At 43.6% G+C, this 21,767-nt stretch overlaps 1 protein-coding gene across 1 annotated transcript in view; it reads left to right on the top strand.

Annotated features, from left to right (window-relative positions):
* itga5 (integrin, alpha 5 (fibronectin receptor, alpha polypeptide)) overlaps nucleotides 1-21,767 on the top strand; it is an 82,670-nt gene that overhangs the window by 6,777 nt on the left and 54,126 nt on the right. The window contains 1 exon segment of the mRNA XM_034086392.2: nucleotides 17,482-17,612. Coding sequence (XP_033942283.1) covers nucleotides 17,482-17,612 — 131 coding nt within the window.

Genomic DNA, 21,767 nt, shown 5'->3' with positions numbered 1-21,767 from the left:
GCAATATTGACTTTGGACTCGGGTCTCTTCTGGCCACTAAAGGCTGTGTGTGTTTTCTCTGTGTCCAGTCAGTGTTGCCTGGTTTTAAATCAAGGGTGTATATTTTAGCTGCCAAGCTTTTTCTCTGCAGGTCTTTAAGGGCGCAGACAATGAGGCTCTTTGTGAAACTGTTTACTGTTTTCCATTTTAGCGCTATGACTCACTTCTGTTTTTAATTTACTGGCCTTCTGAGGATTCTCTCTGTACGCACCTCTGATAATCAGGCCAGTGTCTGTGAAGGCCTCGAACATAACGTCTAGCTTTTGCCCGGTCTGCTGGTGAAAGGGGGCTTTACATTGTGTGTGTGTGTGTGTGTGTGTGTGTGTGTGTGTGTGTGTGTGTGTGTGTGTGTGTGTGTGTGTGTGTGTGTGTGTGTGTGTGTGTGTGTGTGTGTGTGTGTGTGTGTGTGTGTGTGTGTGTGTGTGTGTGTGTGTGTGTGTGTGTGTGTGTGTGTGTGTGTGTGTGTGTGTGTGTGTGTGTGTGTGTGTGTGTGTGTGTGTGTGTGTGTGTGTGTGTGTGTGTGTGTGTCCTAGCATTACTATACTTGTGGGGACCTACATCTGTTTACACAGTCACCCTGTGGGGACTCACCTCCCTTATGGGGACAAATTGGAGGTCTCCATAAGGGGGATCATTAATTTTAGGGTGAAGACTTGGTTAGAGTAAGGCATGTGTTGGTTAGGATAAGTCTCCAGGAAATGCATGTAAGTCAATGTAATGTCCCCTGAAGTGATATATGTGTGTGTGTGTGTGTGTGTGTGTGTCAGAGTGGAGGCTGACGGGGCGTTTAAAGACCCCGATGTCACGTAGGAAAAAGCCCAGAGGACGTCGCGTCTGAGTGAGTCGTCGGTCGGGGTCGTTGTGACTCAGACGTCAGATCTAATCTCTGACTGCAGCTCTGCTTTAACCCCGGGGCGCAAAGTGGTTCACATGGTAACCTGATAACGGCCCTGCTTTAAATAGCAATGAGCTCATCGTCCCAAATTCAAATCGGCATCACATCTCCTGAGCCAGAAGCACGTTTATTGCTTTGTTCCCCTGGGGGTGAAAGCGTTTATCATGCCTCAACACCTTACATCGCCGCTACTCGCTGTGAGCCGTGGTGGTGTTCTTACGTCTTATTCTAATGCGTGCTTTTCTTCTCTGTATGTAGAGCTACTACACATCATTGCATTCCTCTTGTACCGGCTGCTCGCCACGAATACAGGACTTATGATGCAAGGGACTCGTTTGGGTGTGACGTATTTCATACATAAATACAGTTGGAGCCATTTTGATGTCGAGAATACACACAAATAGAAGTATTTTAAACCCTATCTTAGAAAACAAAACAAAAATAGATTAAATATAGTTTATTGATATTAAATTGTTTTGTCAGCCGTTCACAGGTATTACACAGAGTTACAAATATAATAAGATAACATATCAGAATACCTTTATTCGTCCCACAGAGGAGGGATTTACAAAATCATCAACACATACAATAAGTGTATACATGTCAACTGTAGAATATATATATTATATATCAATAGAGTATCTAAAGAACCCACAATCTAAACATAGATACAGAATGAAGTTTGTTAATTGCAGCCAAGAAATGAGACGCCACCTCTGCTCCCTACTGTGTCTGAGTGTGTGTGTGTGTGTGTGTGTGTGTGTTGTGGGGGGGCACAGACGGAGTGTTTCAACAGCTGCCCCCCCCCCAACATGTTTAATACAACAGCCTCTCTGTGGAGGTGAGAGATACCCCCCGGTGAGCTGGGCATTATGTAGAGGTGTGAAGCAGCCGCTGTTAAACTCCTGCAGGACCACTGGTAAAGGGGGAGGGGAGGGGAGGGGGGGCACACGGGGTGTATTTTGGGGGGTGGGACCAGTTTGGTGTGAAGCAGCAGTGTTGGGGTAGTTACTCTAAAAAAGTGACGTAATACACATTACTAGTTACTTCAGAAAAAGTCATACCTTACTTTACACTATTACTCACTTCTGAAAGTAATAGGTTACACGACTAGTTACTTTTGGACTACTACCATAAATCAAATGACAATATAATGTTAAACCTCATTAAGCCCAGATCAGCGCACATCCCTTAATCTAATAATCCTGAACATCGTGTTTTCTTTAGCTCGGTTTCCATCACTGAGCGCAAGAGAAACGGGACGTTTGATTTATTGTGCCGTCCTCCCGTAACGCAGATAGTTGAAGACCTTAAAGCAACGCAAGCGACCACATGACTTTGTTCTTAATGTAATTGCTGCTTTTTCTGACAGCAACATGTAACTGCATTACTGCCCAATGTAATCTGATTACAGTAACGCGCTACTTAATGTTCGATACTTAACTCGTGAAAACGTGGCGGGATGTTTGAAATGTTTCCCTCGTCGTGCATGCTCAGAGGTTTCATTCAGAGCAGCTGCTGGTTTTCACACATTAACCGTCCACACGGCGGCGTGCGTTGTCGCTTGCCGGCGGGCGTGTCTGAACCTCGACCAACAACCAATCACATGAATCTCCCGCCCCGGACACACACGCACGCGGTTTGATTGGCTAGAGCTTGGACTGGCATATGATTTGATTGGCTGACGCTTCCGTCGAAGCAACGGAGGCAAAGCGCCGCGACAGAACCACGATGCGTTTTGACGTCACCCCACGCCGCCATGTGGACGGGCCGTAACACCAATCAAGACTTCATAATACCAATGTGATACAGCCACAGAGGGATGAGAGGATATAGGGGTGAGGGATAGAGCTGCATGGATGAGTCGGGTAATCGCTGAGTGAACGGGCAGAATCGCTAACTTTTCTGTTCGTTTTTAAAAGAGCTTTTATTGCAAAAATGCCAGAAAATGCTGTTTCCAGCGTCTGAAATAAGGACATTTATTTATTTATTTTCTTTGTTTTAAATTGTTTTAAAGTGAACATCTTTAAACCTTAGAGAAATTGACTTGGACTTTTAAGAAAACCAAATTATTTCATTCATAGAAGCGTCACGTCTTCTAGTTGAAACTGTAAGTTGGATACTGGCTCATTTCCCCGAGTGACGATAAACAGCATTGTTTGGCTGCAGCTCGTCTGATTCGCAGCCCAACTGTCGCCCAACGCTCTTATCCTTCAGAGGGAAATTATTTTGTGGACGTGCATTTTCCTGCTGATGTAAAACTTAGAAAGTGTATTTAATATATAGAAAAGAAAGGTAACTGGTGGCTTTGCAGACTGAACCAGGCATGGAGGATGTGTTGGATGCATTTGAAAAACGGGGAATAACCTGGAAGGGGATGCAGGCATTTCAAAATGTAAGAACAAGTAACCACATGGAACTTTCTTATGGTGGATAAATCATTAAAAAGCCATTATAGGGATCATTAAGCCCTGACAAAGACCAGCGTTGTATGAAATATCTTTGCTTCTTTTTAATTATCTGGCCACTTTAATAAGTGTTTTTTAATTCCCTGTGGTTTCTTCTTCTACTTCTACATTTTGGATTTTGCATATAACATTTGTTGAGAGGTTGGAGGACCACCAAATAAAGAAAAATAACCACATTTGGACACTGGACAGGACGGGTATTGAAAGTAGGGCGGCACACATTTGGAAAAAAATACCTAACTGTTTATTTTGACTATTGATTTACGGCTTTGCAGACCGTTTACATGCACCAACACCTATAGAACGCACCACAGGAACGGGAACACAACACAAAGCAGAACAGGGCCTCTTTAAGATGTAGTAGAGTGAAAGTACAAAGTTGAATTAAATGGAAATACACAATTTGAAAGAAGTATCCTTGAGTACATGTAATTCCCAGATTTGTGGAATTTATCTGCAGGTTGAAAGACACCGATTATTCTATCTGCTTCTCACAGCACCATGTGACCATTAAATATAAATGTGGAGACTCTCGGAAGTCTGCACACGCCATCCCAGCATGCACTGCTACTCTCATCATCTCCAGGAGTGTGTGTGTGTGTCTAGCTTCTGTCTGGCCTTGGCTCTGACCGGCTCCATGTGGTCTGCGAGCCGTCGTCCGTCATCCTCTCCGTGCTCTCAGCTGATCTCACTCTGAAAAGTCAATATTGCTTCAGGATGACTTCATGCAATTACTCATTAATTTGTTCAACATGTCAACTGAAGCGTCCACTCCCCATTGATCCAGGTATCACTTCATTATGCTGATGAGGTGTTCTGCAGAGAGATGTTTCCACAATATGTCGGGGGTTTCACCGAGGGCTGGGGGAGGGGTATGGATTCATGTGAGAATAGATCTGAGGTACGGAATGGATTCACAATGTCAAAACAAATTTATATTTTAAAAAGCTAGATATTGTTACTGATGGACTTTAATATGCACCAAATCATAGTTATCTCTTATTGTGGGATTTCTGTTGTTGTTGAATATTCCAACAACAACAACAACCACAACAACAACCACCCTAATATTAATAACACTTAATTTCCAGGAAGTCAAAATTCAATACCCCAGATCCCTTTTTGTAGAAGTGACCGCATCCAACCAAGAAGCAGAAGTGTTTGAGAAGAGATACAGATTTAAAAAAAATGCCACATTTAAATAAGTATATTATTTCTTATCTACATTTCATAGTTCCCAATGAAAAACAAATACTATAAATAATTTACATTGTGCACAAAAACATTTTAATTCCAAGTTGCTCAACATGCAAGTCTACTCGCGCTTCTATTGGCTAGCGCTTCAACACATTGTAAGTGATAGGCTAAGGGGCGGCCAGCTAACCAATCAGAGCAGGCTGGGCTCTGGTTTCAGACAGAGGGTGAAAATAGGTGCTGCAGCACAGACAGTATGAGAAGAATAAAGAGCTTTTTGAACATTAAAGCATGGAGACATGAAGAGACACTACATACTGATATACACCTGAACATCAGCAGGAGAGGACTCTTTAAAGTAGAGACACTACATACTGATATACACCTGAACATCAGCAGGAGAGGACTCTTTAAAGTAGAGACACTACATCCTGATATACACCTGGACATCAGCAGGAGAGGACTCTTTAAAGTAGAGACACTACATACTGATATACACCTGAACATCAGCAGGAGAGGACTCTTTAAAGTAGAGACACTACATGCTGATATACACCTGAACATCAGCAGGAGAGGACTCTTTAAAGTAGAGACACTACACACTGATATACACCTGAACATCAGCAGGAGAGGACTCTTTAAAGTAGAGACACTACATACTGATATACACCTGAACATCAGCAGGAGAGGACTCTTTAAAGTAGAGACACTACATCCTGATATACACCTGGACATCAGCAGGAGAGGACTCTTTAAAGTAGAGACACTACATACTGATATACACCTGAACATCAGCAGGAGAGGACTCTTTAAAGTAGAGACACTACATGCTGATATACACCTGAACATCAGCAGGAGAGGACTCTTTAAAGTAGAGACACTACATACTGATATACACCTGAACATCAGCAGGAGAGGACTCTTTAAAGTAGAGACACTACATACTGATATACACCTGAACATCAGCAGGAGAGGACTCTTTAAAGTAGAGACACTACACACTGATATACACCTGAACATCAGCAGGAGAGGACTCTTTAAAGTAGAGACACTACATACTGATATACACCTGAACATCAGCAGGAGAGGACTCTTTAAAGTAGAGACACTACATCCTGATATACACCTGGACATCAGCAGGAGAGGACTCTTTAAAGTAGAGACACTACATACTGATATACACCTGAACATCAGCAGGAGAGGACTCTTTAAAGTAGAGACACTACATGCTGATATACACCTGAACATCAGCAGGAGAGGACTCTTTAAAGTAGAGACACTACATGCTGATATACACCTGATTTGTTTGTTGTTTTTTACTTTTTCCACTACTTCATATTGTATGTTAGAACCCCTTCAGATGATATACTCTGTCTGAAGTTTATTCCAACGGTTACTGTAGCCATGTTTGTTGTGTGACTGAGTGCAGTGAAGGTCAGGTCGCTGCATCTCTTCACTGATATGGAACCACTTCAGTGTTTAATCAAGTGTTGATAGTGCAGAGTAAACAACGTATTTGTGCACATTTGACTTCTCTGTCGCTGAGGTATGTAGGCTACAACTTTTCCCCTTCTTCCACCATTTGCCCTCTCCACGGTTTATGACTGCAGCTGGTGACGCAGCCGGCTGAACAAACGTGATTTCCCCCCCTCTTTTTAGCTTAAAGCGGTTATAATGGTGTTCAAGTGACATCAGCTTTTTGCAGCTGGGTGGAAGACAATTAAATGTTGAATGAAGGAGGGGTAGCGGGGGGTAATGTTTGGAGGAATTTGCCCTCTCACAACCTCCCTCTGTAACCTCATCATAAAGCGCATTAGGCATGGATAATGTCACATCAGCAAGTTCCAGCACTCTGCATCACCCCTAATTTCTCAACCCCACATAAAACGGCGGTTACAGTCTGCCAATTGTGGTGAGGTGGGACATTTTATATTTTTCCTCTTGATTGCTTGAATGAGACTCCTCAGTTGCAGTTGAAGCCGTTTACACATTCCTCACATGCAGCCGGATCACTTACAGTAGTTTAATTCATGCTTAATTGTGATTTGGTGGAAGGGTGGTGCTCGTTAGTGGCTGCTGTGTGGCAGCCGGTGGGGTTAAATGTGCTACAAGTGTCTGTTGTGAAACGGGAATGATATTCATCCACATAATGCTGACAAACATGTTAATATGAGTTTAAATTAGTATCTAAAACATTTTTCCTTAAACCAGTAACCTGAAAATTAGCTTCCTGACCCCTTGTCTTGAAGTCAATGATTTTCTGAATGTGTTTTGGGTTGTTAGCCTTAAATAAGGTCTGTGGTTAACACAAGCCCCAACATTAGCCTCCTTTAGCTTAGCGGTGGTGACGTGAAGTCATGTGACCGTGCTGTAGTTCCTTTATAGCCCAACATTAGCCTCCTTTAGCTTAGCGGTGGTGACGTGAAGTCATGTGACCGTGCTGTAGTTCCTTTATAGCCCCACATTAGCCACCTTTAGCTTAGCGGTGGTGACATGAAGTCATGTGACCGTGCTGTTGGTCCTTTATAGCCCAACATTAGCCGCCTTTAGCTTAGCGGTGGTGACGTGAAGTCATGTGACCATGCTGTAGTTCCTTTATAGCTCAACATTAGCCGCCTTTAGCTTAGCGGTGGTGAAGTCATGTGACCATGGTGTAGTTCCTTTATAGCCCAACATTAGCCACCTTTAGCTTAGCGGTGGTGACGTGAAGTCATGTGACCGTGCTGTCGTTCCTTTATAGCCCAACATTAGCCGCCTTTAGCTTAGCTGTGGTGACTTGAAGTCATGTGACCGTGCTGTCGTTCCTTTATAGCCCAACATTAGCCGCCTTTAGCTTAGCGGTGGTGACGTGAAGTCATGTGACCGTGCTGTCGTTCCTTTATAGCCCAACATTAGCCACCTTTAGCTTAGCGGTGGTGACGTGAAGTCATGTGACCGTGCTGTCGTTCCTTTATAGCCCTACATTAGCCACCTTTAGCTTAGCAGTGGTGACGTGAAGTCATGTGACCGTGCTGTAGTTCCTTTATAGCCCAACATTAGCCACCTTTAGTTTAGCGGTGGTGATGTGAAGTCATGTGACCGTGCTGTAGTTCCTTTATAGCCCAACGATAGCCACCTTTAGCTTAGCGGTGGTGACGTGAAGTCATGTGACCGTGCTGTATTTCCTTTATAGCCCAACGATAGCTTTATACTTCAGAAATCATAAAGTGGTGTTAATAAATGGAGATTATCCTGCTGAACTAAATGTAAGTATCATAAACGTGTGTTTGCCACGGAGATTATTTCCTGCTATAAACCAAAATTGGGGAAATGCTGCCTTCAGGTTCCAACGAAGAAATAGAACATCCCTGCATTACTCTATTGGTCATTGCTTTACAGGTGCTTAGTGCTGATTTTAATCCCTTAATTAAATGTGCACATTCTTTTCTCTCCTCTCACTTTATCCACAGTGTGTGTCATTCAGCTGTGCATCACTCGTCCTCCATACAATATTAGCATAGCCATCCTCAGATTGAACTGCCCCTTCCTCCACAAAGGCTAACGCAGCTCTCAGCAGACTGCAGCCAGAGCTTCATTAAATGCTTCACCTTTTGAGACACAGCTCGCAGATAAGGCTGAGGGCGGAGAAATGTCCGCTGATCCTCGCCAGATAAAGACTCATTAAATGCTAATTCCTCCTCACTTACGGCACATTCAGATCTCTATCATTCTGTCGCCGTGTCTGCACTTCTGTGTGACCGCCAGCTCGCTGATTAAAGAGCGATCGGTTTCTTATGTTATTTCCTGTATTTGTTCCCCTTTGAAAAGCTGCCATAAACAACTGGACTCAGATGCATGTTCATGTTCCTACATCGCTCCGATTATTTCTCAAAGGATTTACATTATTCGATGTCTACCGAAGAGTAATAGAGCCAGGTATAATGGTAAAAGTCAGGGGAGGTTTGGGTGTCAATAACACTTTCAGTTTTTAAAATAATTGCAAAATGTAATGTTTATTCTTGACAATTATCATTTGTATTTAATTCTCCGAACACAATTTTTTCCCCATTTCTTTATTATTTTTGAGTAATTTTATTTTATTAATACGTTTATTTATTTAATTTTAATGTATTTTTTTACTTTTATATTCATTTATTTCGTTTTTTTTATTTGCCAGGCATTAATACTTCAATCTTAACCTTATTATAATTTTTTTTAACCATTCTTAAACCCCCCCTCCCAAAGAAAACTCCACCTTTGATTTTTTGTTCCTCTATCTAAACCTGCAGGTCCGCTGCAACTCTTACTACTTTTAAATCCAGGCTGAAGACCTTTCTTTTTGTCGCTGCTTTTAATTGAACTATTCATATCTTAAACTGTACTGTAACTTTTATCCATGTATTTTTATTTTATTATTAGCTTTTCTTTTTTAATGCTTAATGTCTTTTTTTTTTTTTTTTGTAAAGCACTTTGAATTGCCTTGCGTTGAAAAGTGCTATATAAATAAACTTGCCTTGCCTATCGCCATCTTGACATGCGAAAGAAAAACACATAATCATTCAGTTAAGCTGTATTGGTTCAGAACGGATGAACAGAGCCTGTCAGCTCGTGTTAAATATTGACCGACTGCTTTCATACGTGTGTGAGAGGTTTGAGTCAGAGGGAAATCCTCCAGTTGAATCACAGCGAGGATCCCTGCAGGAAACCCTCTGTGATTCCCATTACTGTCCAGGTGGAGGTCTGCTCCTCTGAAGGGAAACTCCAGCAGCTGTGTTTGCAGTCTGAAACTCGTTCTCCATGTCAGACGTTTATTTCTCCGCCTCTCGTCCAACACAAACCAGGACTTTCTGCTCCACATTTGTAGATCTCTTCTGAGGTATTAAGACCGCAGTACCGCTGAAATATTAAACCTCTCTTTGTTCTACCGGGTGTGTTTTCCAAACCCACGGATGATGGCGCACTTCTCTTAAAGGTTATTTTCCCATAGCGTTCTTCGTCTTCGTCCTCTGAGGTAATAAATGGGTTAATTGGGATTAATCATCCTGGATTACAAGACTGGGGAAGGTCCCCTTAGGGTGCAGGATGCTACGTTTAAACGTTCATGCACTACTGGAAGATGCAGGGCAGGATAGGGTGTGCTCTTCCTGCTTCTGAGCCCCAGAGACGGCGTCTGGTCTCAGGGTCCCTGAACTCTCTAACCCACAACCGAGTCTCATGCTGGTCGGGTCAAGTGGGTTCAGAGCGAGCTACTTAAAGGTCCCCTATTATACTGTTTTTCATTAATATATCACAGGTCTCAGATATATACAGAGCCTGTCTCTGATTGGCTGAAACACCAAACAGATCATTGCAGCATTACCCATAATCCCCTCTGTTTCAGCCCTGTTTCCAAAGTGCTGATTCTCTGTGTGTTACGAAAATAAGGAGCCCCTCCCCACGCCCCTCTGAGAGACATTTGGTTACAAAGAACTCAATGGTGCTCTAGAGGAGATTCAGGTAATAAGGTGGGGGGGGGGGGGTTACCTTGGTTGCTGATTGGCTAATGGCTACACAAGACAACACATCGTTATGACATCATAAAGTGGCCAAAATCTGATCAGCTCATTTTCAGACAGGTTTTTATAGAAATGGATCAAAAAGAGAGAGAATCTTTGTTCCTGAAGCTTTCAGAGTCTCTTTCCACAGAGGGGACACATGTTGATGTAGAAGAGACATGAAGAAGAGGGGACACATGTTGATGTAGAAGAGACATGAAGAAGAGGGGACACATGTTGATGTAGAAGAGACATGGAGAAGAGGGGACACATGTTGATGTAGAAGAGACATGAAGAAGAGGGGACACATGTTGATGTAGAAGAGACATGAAGAAGAGGGGACACATGTTGATGTAGAAGAGACATGAAGAAGAGGGGACACATGTTGATGTAGAAAGAGACATGAAGAAGAGGGGGACACATGTTGATGTAGAAGAGACATGAAGAAGAGGGGACACATGTTGATGTAGAAGAGACATGAAGAAGAGAGGACACATGTTGATGTAGAAGAGACATGAAGAAGAGGGGACACATGTTGATGTAGAAGAGACATGAAGAAGAGAGGACACATGTTGATGTAGAAGAGACATGAAGAAGAGAGGACACATGTTGATGTAGAAGAGACATGAAGAAGAGGGGACACATGTTGATGTAGAAGAGACATGAAGAAGAGAGGACACATGTTGATGTAAGAGAGACATGAAGAAGAGGGGACACATGTTGATGTAGAAGAGACATGAAGAAGAGGGGACACATGTTGATGTAGAAGAGACATGAAGAAGTTGGGACACATGTTGATGTAGAAGAGACATGAAGAAGAGGGGACACATGTTGATGTAGAAGAGACATGGAGAAGAGGGGACACATGTTGATGTAGAAGAGACATGAAGAAGAGGGGACACATGTTGATGTAAGAGAGACATGAAGAAGAGGGGACACATGTTGATGTAGAAGAGACATGAAGAAGAGGGGACACATGTTGATGTAGAAGAGACATGAAGAAGAGGGGACACATGTTGATGTAGAAGAGACATGAAGAAGAGGGGACACATGTTGATGTAGAAGAGACATGAAGAAGAGGGGACACATGTTGATGTAGAAGAGACGTGAAGAAGAGGGGACACATGTTGATGTAGAAGAGACGTGAAGAAGAGGGGACACATGTTGATGTAGAAGAGACATGAAGAAGAGGGGACACATGTTGATGTAGAAGAGACATGAAGAAGAGGGGACACATGTTGATGTAGAAGAGACATGAAGAAGAGGGGACACATGTTGATGTAGAAGAGACATGAAGAAGAGGGGACACATGTTGATGTAGAAGAGACATGAAGAAGAGGGGACACATGTTGATGTAGAAGAGACGTGAAGAAGAGGGGACACATGTTGATGTAGAAGAGACATGAAGAAGAGGGGACACATGTTGATGTAGAAGAGACATGGAGAAGAGGGGACACATGTTGATGTAGAAGAGACATGAAGAAGAGGGGACACATGTTGATGTAGAAGAGACATGAAGAAGAGGGGACACATGTTGATGTAGAAGAGACATGAAGAAGAGAGGACACATGTTGATGTAGAAGAGACATGAAGAAGAGGGGACACATGTTGATGTAGAAGAGGACATGGAGAGAAGAGGGGACACATTGTTGATTGCATAGAAGAGACATGAAGAAGAGGGGACACTGTTGATGGTAAGAGAGGACATGAATGAAGAGGGGACACATGTTGATGTAGAAGAGACATGAAGAAGAGAGGGGACACATTGTTTGATTGTAGAAGAGGACTATGAAGAAGTTGGGACACACATGTGATTGTAGAAGAGACATGAAGAAGAGGGGACACATGTTGATGTAGAAGAGACATGGAGAAGAGGGAGGGACACATGTTGATGTAGAAGAGACATGAAGAAGAGGGGACACCATGTTGATGTAAGCGAGGACATGAAGAAGAGGGGACAACATGTTGATGTTAGAAGAGACATGAAGAAGAGGGACCACATGTTGATTGTAGAAGGAGAATGAAGAAGAGGGGACACCATGTCTGATGTAGAAGAGACATGAAGAAGAGGGGACACATGTTGATGTAGAAGAGACAGTGAAGAAGAGGGGACAACTGTTGATGTATGAATAGAGAGACGTGAATGAAGAGGGGACACATGTTGATGTAGGAGAGACATGAAGAAGAGGGGACACATGTTGATGTAGAAGAGATATGTAGGAGAGACATGAAGAAGAGGGGACACATGTTGATGTAGAAGAGATATGTAGAAGAGACATGGAGAAGAGGGGACACATGTTGATGTAGAAGAGACATGAAGAAGAGGGGACACATGTTGATGTAGAAGAGACATGAAGAAGAGGGGACACATGTTGATGTAGAAGAGACATGGAGAGGACACATGTTGATGTAGAAGAGACATGAAGAAGAGGGGACACATGTTGATGTAGAAGAGACATGGAGAAGAGGGGACACATGTTGATGTAGAAGAGACATGAAGAAGAGGGGGACACATGTTGATGTAAGAGAGACATGAAGAAGAGGGGACACATGTTGATGTAGAAGAGACATGAAGAAGAGGGGACACATGTGATGTAGAAGAGACATGAAGAAGTTGGGACACATGTTGATGTTAGAAGAGACATGAAGAAGAGGGGGGACACATGTTGATGTAGAAGAGCATGGAGAAGAGGGGACACATGTTGATTGTAGAAGAGACATGAAGAAGAGGGGACACATGTTGATGTAAGAGAGACATGAAGAAGAGGGGACACATGTTGATGTAGAAGAGACATGAAGAAGAGGGGACACATGTGATGTAGACGAGACATGAAGAAGATTGGGGACACATGTTGATGTAGAAGAGACATGAAGAAGAGGGGACACATGTTGATGTAGAAGACGACATGAAGAAGAGGGGACACATGTTGATGTAAGAGAGACAGTGAAGAAGAGGGGACACATGTTGATGTAGAAGAGACAGTGAAGAAGAGGGGACACATGTTGATGTAGAAGAGACATGAAGAAGAGGGGACACATGTTGATGTAGAAGAGGACATTGAAGAAGAGGGACACATGTTGATGTAGAAGAGACATGAAGAAGAGGGGACACATGTTGATGTAGAAGAGACGTGAAGAAGAGGGGACACATGTTGATTGTAGAAGAGACGTGAAGAAGAGGGGACACATGTTGATGTAGAGAGACATGAAGAAGAGGGGACACATGTTGATGTAGAAGAGACATGGAGAAGAGGGGACACACATGTTGATGTAGAAGAGACATGAAGAGAGGGGACACATGTTGATGTAGAAGAGACATGAAGAAGAGGGGACACATGTTGATGTAGAAGAGACATGAAGAAGAGGAGGACACATGTTGATGTAGAAGAGACATGAAGAAGAGGGGGACACATGTTGATGTAGAAGAGACATGAGAAGAGGGGACACATGTTGATGTAGAAGAGACATGAAGAAGAGGGGACACATGTTGATGTAGAGAGACATGAAGAAGAGGGGACACATGTTGATGTAGAAGAACATGAAGAAGAGGGGACACATGTTGATGTAAGAGAGACATGAAGAAGAGGGGACACATGTTGATGTAGAAGAGACATGAAGAAGAGGGGACACATGTTGATGTAGAAGAGACATGGAGAAGAGGGGACACATGTTGATGTAGAAGAGACATGAAGAAGGGGGACACATGTGATGGTAGAAGAGACATGAAGAAGAGGTGACACATGTTGATGTAGAAGAGACATTGAGAAGAGGGGACACAAGTTTGATGTAGGGGGACCTTTAAAACACATTACGTTAGCATGCTGAAATCTCAGTTCTCTGCATCGTATCTTCTTCTTCTCTTCTCGTCTGAAGGCTCTCCTCGACTGAAGAGCTCTGCTGTGTTTCCTGTAGTCGTAAAGTTTAGCTCAGGAGCATCAAACACATTTACTTCAGAGTTAAAATTACAGCCCATTTCATCTGACGTTGGCCAGACCAGTAAAATCATAGCATAACAACCTATAAAAACTCCAAATAGTTTTCCTTTGTTTCAGTGGAAATCAGTAGATTCTGAATATGTTTCCCATTTAACGACCAAACAACCTGACATTTTCTTAAGAAAATAAGTGCAAATTTCTATGCTTCAGTTTATCACTTACACGCAGGGCCGTTTCTTCCTATAGGCGGACCATGCAGAGGGCCCCCGCGGCCACTAGGGGGCCCCCAAGCTGAAAGTTCAGGTTCAGCATCAATATATATTTGGGGAGAATTAAAATTAGCCGTCTTTAGATGTAGGATATGAACACAACTCCACTGCAATGATAGCAAAGCTGTGGCGTGTGTGTTTGGGGTAATAGCGTCCAAATCATCGTTGGGCTGTCACATTGTCGAGAAAATGCTGCATCTATTGCATTCATTGACGTACAGGAGACTTATTGTTTACCTTTTTAAAGTGTAACAGATTGATGCGTCTCCACAGATCACCTGAAAGGCTTCGGAATCCCCCCATTGTAGTTAAAAACTGTAAAAACTAGGGCCCCCCAAACAGCATCTTGCACAGGGCCCCCAAAAAGCTAGAAACGGCCCTGCTTACACGTGTGCATTACAATGTATGGATCAGTGTATCTAGAAAGGCAACGATATCTGGAACTGAACAATATAGTATTTTACTTTATGATCAAAACAACTTTTCAAGATCTAAAAATGATTTTACGTTCATTTCCACATGTGTATAGTAATCCTGACCACCTGAACTGAGATGTTTAGTCAATTTATTGAACATGTCAGAAACAAAACAAATATATAACAATAATATATATATATTCTCCTTTTTTTCTTTTTTCACTCAGATTAATAATTATAACAACAACAAAAAAAGAATTATTAACAAAAAAAAAAAAAAATAATAATAATAATGAACTGACACCAACATGCAAACTAAAATGGGAACTATTAAGGAAGATGGTTAAAGGTGGGGTAGGTAAGTTTGAGAAACCGGCTCGAGATACACTTTTTGTTATATTCCATGGAATGCTCTTAACATCCCGATAGCAATGAATATCTGAAGTGCTTTGACAAAAAATCCATAAAAAAATGTCATCTGTAGAAGCCGTAATACTGTAAAAAGTACAACCAATCGGATTGGATGGCCTACCTGCCTGTCAGCCTTCCATCGGGGCACACACTGATCTCGTGCCCTCATTGGTCATGTGCGCGTTCGTGTGTGTTGGAGGAGGGGCTCTGTGAGGAAGTGGCAGATTTTCTCCGGTTGTGTATTTTCAAATTCTAGCGATCTCGAGCCGGTTTCTCAAACTTACCTACCCCACCTTTAAGTGATCCCCCTGCCTTGTAAACGTATATAATTTATACATTGAAAATGGCAGTTAATGTATTCTCTGTAATGTGTGCACTTTGCAAAGTCCGTATGTGTGACACCCCTGAATTATCCGCCGACGTTAGCATGCTGAAATCTTTGTTTCCTCCATCATTTCCTCCTCTTCTTTCTTGTCTGGAGGCTCACCTGCACTGAATCATGTGAAGTGGTCTGCTGTGCTCCCTGCAGTCGTACAGTGTAGCTTCAAGGACGCAGCTTTAGTGCCACAGCTGAAGAAACAAAGAGTGTGACTCCACTTAGCCCGTCTGCTTTCGTGTTTTCCTCTTCAATCTGCCCCACGGGTGGGTGGGTGGGTGGGGGTGTGTGTGTGTGTGTGTGTGTGTGTGTGTGTGTGTGTGTGTGTGTGTGTGTGTGTGTCACATGTGTCATAGCTGCAGTGTGTCTGCTGCTTGTATGGGATTATGTAAAGCAGTGCTGCAACCTGTTAAAATGTTTTGCTTGTGAGTCAGAGCCAAAACGTGCGTCGTGTTTAGAGCGTCTGCTGGGAGGTCTGGTATGCATTGGTTAACGAAGGCCAGGCTACGAGCTACAGTGGTTCTGGAGGAGAAACTCAGGTCCATATTCTTTGGTTAAAGGTCCCCTATTATACTGTTCTTCATAAATACAGTACAGGTCTCAGATATATACAGAGCCTGTCTCTGATTGGCTGAATCACCAAACAGATCATTGCCACATTACCCATAATCCCCTCTGTTTCAGCCCTGTTTCCAAAGTGCTGATTCTCTGTCTGTTACTTTAGATGAAAATAAGGAGCCCCTCCCCCCACGCCCCTCTGAGAGACATTTGGTTACAAAGAACTCAATGGTGCTCTAGAGGAGATTCAGGTGATAAGGGGGGGGTTACCTTGGTTGCTAATGGTTACACAAGACAAAACATCGTTATGACATCATAAAGTGGCCAAAATCTGATCAGCTCATTTTCAGACAGGTTTTTATAGAAGTGGATCAAAAAGAGAGAGAATCTTTGTTCCTGAAACTTTCAGAGTCTCTTTCCACAGAGGGGACACATGTTGATGTAGAAGAGACATGAAGAAGAGGGGACACATGTTGATGTAGAAGAGACATGAAGAAGAGGGGACACATGTTGATGTAGAAGAGACATGTAGAAGAGGGGACACATGTTGATGTAGAAGAGACATGAAGAAGAGGGGACACATGTTGATGTAGAAGAGACATGAAGAAGAGGGGACACATGTTGATGTAGAAGAGACATGAAGAAGAGGGGACACATGTTGATGTAGAAGAGACATGTAGAAGAGACATGAAGAAGAGGGGACACATGTTGATGTGGAAGAGACATGAAGAAGACGGGACACATGTTGATGTAGAAGAGACATGGAGAAGAGGGGACACATGTTGATGTAGAAGAGACATGGAGAAGAGGGGACACATGCTGATGTAGAAGAGACGTGAAGAAGAGGGGGACACATGTTGAAGTAGAAGAGACGTGAAGAAGAGGGGACACATGTTGATGTAGAAGAGACATGAAGAAGAGGGGACACATGTTGATGTAGAAGAGACATGAAGAAGAGGGGACACATGTTGATGTAGAAGAGACATGAAGAAGAGGGGACACATGTTGATGTAGAAGAGACATGAAGAAGAGGGGACACATGTTGATGTAGAAGAGACATGGAGAAGAGGGGACACATGCTGATGTAGAGGAGACATGAAGAAGAGGGGACACATGTTGATGTAGAAGAGACATGAAGAAGAGGGGACACATGTTGATGTAGAAGAGACATGGAGAAGAGGGGACACATGCTGATGTAGAGGAGACATGAAGAAGAGGGGACACATGTTGATGTAGAAGAGACATGAAGAAGAGGGGACACATGTTGATGTAGAAGAGACATGAAGAAGAGGGGACACATGTTGATGTAGAAGAGACATGGAGAAGAGGGGACACATGTTGATGTAGAAAGACATGAAATAGTGGATTGTGCATAATGGGTGACCTTTAAACTCGTCTCTGTTTCAGTGTAAGCGTGGTGATCGGAGCTCCGAAGGCCAACACGACGCAGTTCAACGTCACCGAGGGAGGGTCCGTCTTCTACTGTCCCTGGAGCATCGGCCAATCAGACTGCCACTCCATCGACTTTGATAGTGAAGGTAAGCTCATTTTAAATAAGCCCTGGTTCCACTGCAGAAAGTAGGTTCTCACTTAAGTTGCCATTTAGAAAACATTGGGAAAGAACTTGAGAAGACTCCTGTTATGAGATGTTGAGCCATACTAAAAGCTGTTAATATGTCACGATTTTATAAGTTACACATTGAACGCATGGAAGTTAGCATCTGCCTGGTTCAATAGCAACTTTCTATTGGAATCGTACGGTGGCCAAAAGGTGCAAATGCGCTTCAACGCTACTTCCAGTAGGAGAAACGCGCTGCCGCTTCAGAAACGATGCAAATATTTTTCTTCACCAACTTGAAGAGAAACATGTTTACTAAAAAAGCTACATCAACGAAACGTGGAAAAAAAAAATCCCCCTATTTTGTTTGGAAGATGAATGCTGTGCCATCATTTTAATTGTGCAACTGACATCCTGGTTTGTGTAGAGATTGAGAAACTGGAGCCAGTGTTTTGAAATCTCCTAAATAGCTGAGGTTTGCTGCTTTTCTGTCCACTTGTGGAGCCATCGGAGCATTTCCTCTCCACTCATGCAGTCAGAACCAGATGAGGACTAGGCGTCAGCGCCCCCCCCCCATCATCCACTGACCTGTAGGGCATCCATGTTCCTGTTTGTGTCCCTGTGTTTGAGGATGAAAAGGATAAGGGGGCATTAAAGCGGTTCCTCGAAGGATCCCTTTCCTTCCTGCAGGCCTTGTGTTTGAGCTGCTTTGCCCTCAGGAGCTGCGGACAGATAATAAAACCAGCAATAAACAAACAAAGAAAGGTCCTGTTTGTATTCAAAGGTGAAGCGGACACCGCCGGCCCGGACAAAAGACTCCAGTCGAGTGAAAAGGTGGTTTGGGAGAACACGAGGAGGACGTGTAATGAATAGATTCAAGTGTCAGTGTGTTGTCAGAGCCCGTGTGGCACAATGCAGCGAGAAGAAAGGAGCATTTAAGGTTAAAGAAGGACTGCAAGCTTTCAGGTTTGAACCGCATGCATCCCACGTACAGGGGGAGAGTTAACGCGCTGCTTTTGGCTTCTTTCCTGATGCATTGTCCTGAAATGCACGATAAGGAGAAATGTTCCATAAGCCTGCTTTAACAACGCTCTCTTTATTGGACCCCGCTGCTCCGGTACCTTTTGCTCCACTGTTTTTCTTTGCAACATGAACTGGCTCGATGCCAGGCAGAATGATGTCATGTGCGAGGCCTCGCAGTGAGGGGCCGTCGGAGAGCGTCCTTCAACGTTTTCTTTTTGGAAGGATCCGACATCTGGATCAGGACAGACTCGCTGGACTCGGTACAAGGGCATCTGCATGCAAATGTGGCCAAACTGATGTTAACGTGCTGCAGTTCAGTTGCTGGAGCTGTGACGGATTCCAGTTTGATGCGAAGGAAGCAAAGAGACAGTCGGATGTTTTTCTCTGCTTTGAATGATTGAGTAACGCCGAGCGACAACATCTGTCAGGGTTGAGTGAAGCAGGCACGACCCAAACGCAGATTTAAACAGAAAATACCTCTATTTCAAGGTTAACTAAAAAACAGAACTCTTCCCGTGAACACGGTCAAGACCAACAACAACAACAACAACAACAACAAGGATCCAACAAGACACGGGTGAGGAGGGAGGAGAAAACACGGGGGCACCAGGTGCACACAATCGGGAAATCAGACACAGGAGGGAAAACACAGAGGCCGTTTCTCAATCACGACGAATAAGGATGCTGGCTTGGTAGTCGCGTACTTCCAAGTCACTTCCTTCAGAAACGAAGCCAGTATGCTTCCAAGCCACGGCTTCGGAAAACGAAGAAGAATGGAACAGGCTAACAAGTGTGCCACTCTCTCTAACTGTTTCAACATAAACTGTACGGAAAATAAATACCTATCTAATTATGAACTTGCTTTACTTTCACGGAACACATTTTTAGTGATAACAAACAAATGTAACAAAGTCACATATTTACCAACACATGTTCTACGCCACTACATACTTACATTTCAATGTGTGCTGTGTCGGTTCAGCCATTCTCCGCAAGGGTTTTTGAAATTGGTCCGAGCGCAAAGCATTGTGGGGATTTTAAGGTCGCGAAGTCTACCCATGTGCAGCCTCGAAATTTCCCCCAAACCAAGGACGCGGCCTCGGTGGAATTCCAAGTATGCTGGAGATTGGAACAGTCCTTCGGCGGCACTCGATGACATAGCATCCTTGAAATATTGGCTTGGAAGCCAGTATCCTCGAGATTGAGAAACGGCCAGAGACAGGAATCAACAGACAAGACAGGGGGTGAACACTTTTCAAAATCGAACAGGAAACCAGAGACAGACGAAACACAACACGGACAGACCGTGACAAGATATTCTATAAATTATTATTCCCAAGATAAGTGAGCGTATCTGGCCGCTTAGATAAAAAGCTCATCACGACGTGTCCTTTTTAAAAAGTTTCTGACCTTTCAGTGAGTCGCTAGTGCCATTCTACCATTTGTGCTAATTTTAAATACACAATAGCCCGCTCCGACTGTAGAAATACTGACTTTTTGGCATTTCAACTGCAGAAAGTAGCTTCTAACTTAAATTGGGGTACATGCAATTCACATGATAGTGTCAACGTGGTTTAGAAAACATTGAGAAGTCCTGGCAGGGAGCGCTAAGACCTCTCCATTCTAAAAGCTGTTAATATGTCACGATTACAGGGAAGAGAGATCCCGAACCCTATAGAGAAGTGCAGGAATTACGTACTGTAGGCGGACCCTGAAGGCAGCATCTCCCTGGTCCAATGGGACTTCTCCTTATAAGATAAACGTTTATGATACTTTCACGTTATGTTCAGCAGGATAATCTCCACTTTATGATTGTTCTGTACGGGTTTTAGGTTCCCGCCCTTTTGAGTAGCAACATGGCTGTAGTGTTGCCATAGAAAAAGACAATGCCTTTCAATAAACGCCCTTCTTTTCTGCCGGTGAAATATGCTTTGTGGACCCTCTCCCGTTAAAGGATTGCTGTCTCCTCGGGTATCGGTACGTCGTCTGTTTTTGACCATAAAGTGGTGTCAGAGGTCTGTCGGTGAGTTTGAGCTCTGACCCACAGACCCTCTTAATTAGCCTCACTAATTGGGTCAAAGTGGCTAGAAAAGCCCCCCCCGTCCCACCCTACTTCCTCTTGCATTGAGATAAGAGCCGGCCTATGGATCTAAGTGGAGGGAGGATGTTAGGAGGGCACATACAGGATGGGAAGGAGGGAGGGGTAGGAAAGAAAAGATTCAACGGTTTTAATGTCATATGCACACAATCCACAGTGTAGGAATGGCAATGAAATTCTTCTGACCTGAGCTCCTCCAACAATGCAACTAGTTATATAATAAACTACTAAAAAATAGTGCAAGAAGTCTAAATACATGTAAATAGAATATGATATGTACAAGTGGGGAGAAACCAGAGCTGTGTGTCCCCCAGGAGCAGCTGATGTGATGAGTGAATTCGGCCATTTGTCTTATATATACACACACACACACACACCACACACCACACACACACACACACACACACACACACACACACACACCACACCACACACACACACACACACACACACACACACACACACACACACACACACACACACACACACACACACACACACACACACACACACACACACCACACACACACACACACACACACACACACACAATGCCACTAATGGCTGTCGTCTCACACACAGTTCAAAGGCTATATAAGACCCCCACAATGCACTGCTGCTCCCTGGAGATCCCAGCAGCCGCTCTAACCTACATCCCAAGGGTCTGTCGGTCACATGACGTGTTGTTGTGTCCCCTCCCTCTAGCTCGCCTCTCAATCTCTTCTCAAATGTTCTTCGAGGCCTCGGTGGAGACACGGAGCGTTTCATCGCCTGTTATGGTGACACAGAACTAAAGCTAGAACGAATCCTGCCATGTGAGAACTTATTGAGGCCGTACTCTCGTTTACATGGTCGGATCAAAGTTGTGCAGTAAGAATTCCACGAGGACTTATTGCAGCTTCTTGAGGTTCACTCAAGCTGTTTTTTCTCATATGAACCTCAGATAAAGGGTTGAGGATCTGCTCCACACTACAGGAGGTTCAGATGTGCCGGTCACTTTTATTTAGGTAGTGG

This window comes from Pseudochaenichthys georgianus, chromosome 7 (assembly GCF_902827115.2).
Source record: "Pseudochaenichthys georgianus chromosome 7, fPseGeo1.2, whole genome shotgun sequence".
Classification (NCBI taxonomy): domain Eukaryota; kingdom Metazoa; phylum Chordata; class Actinopteri; order Perciformes; family Channichthyidae; genus Pseudochaenichthys; species Pseudochaenichthys georgianus.
Note: the sequence above shows the minus strand (reverse complement) of the source record. Positions and strands in the feature narration are given on the sequence as shown.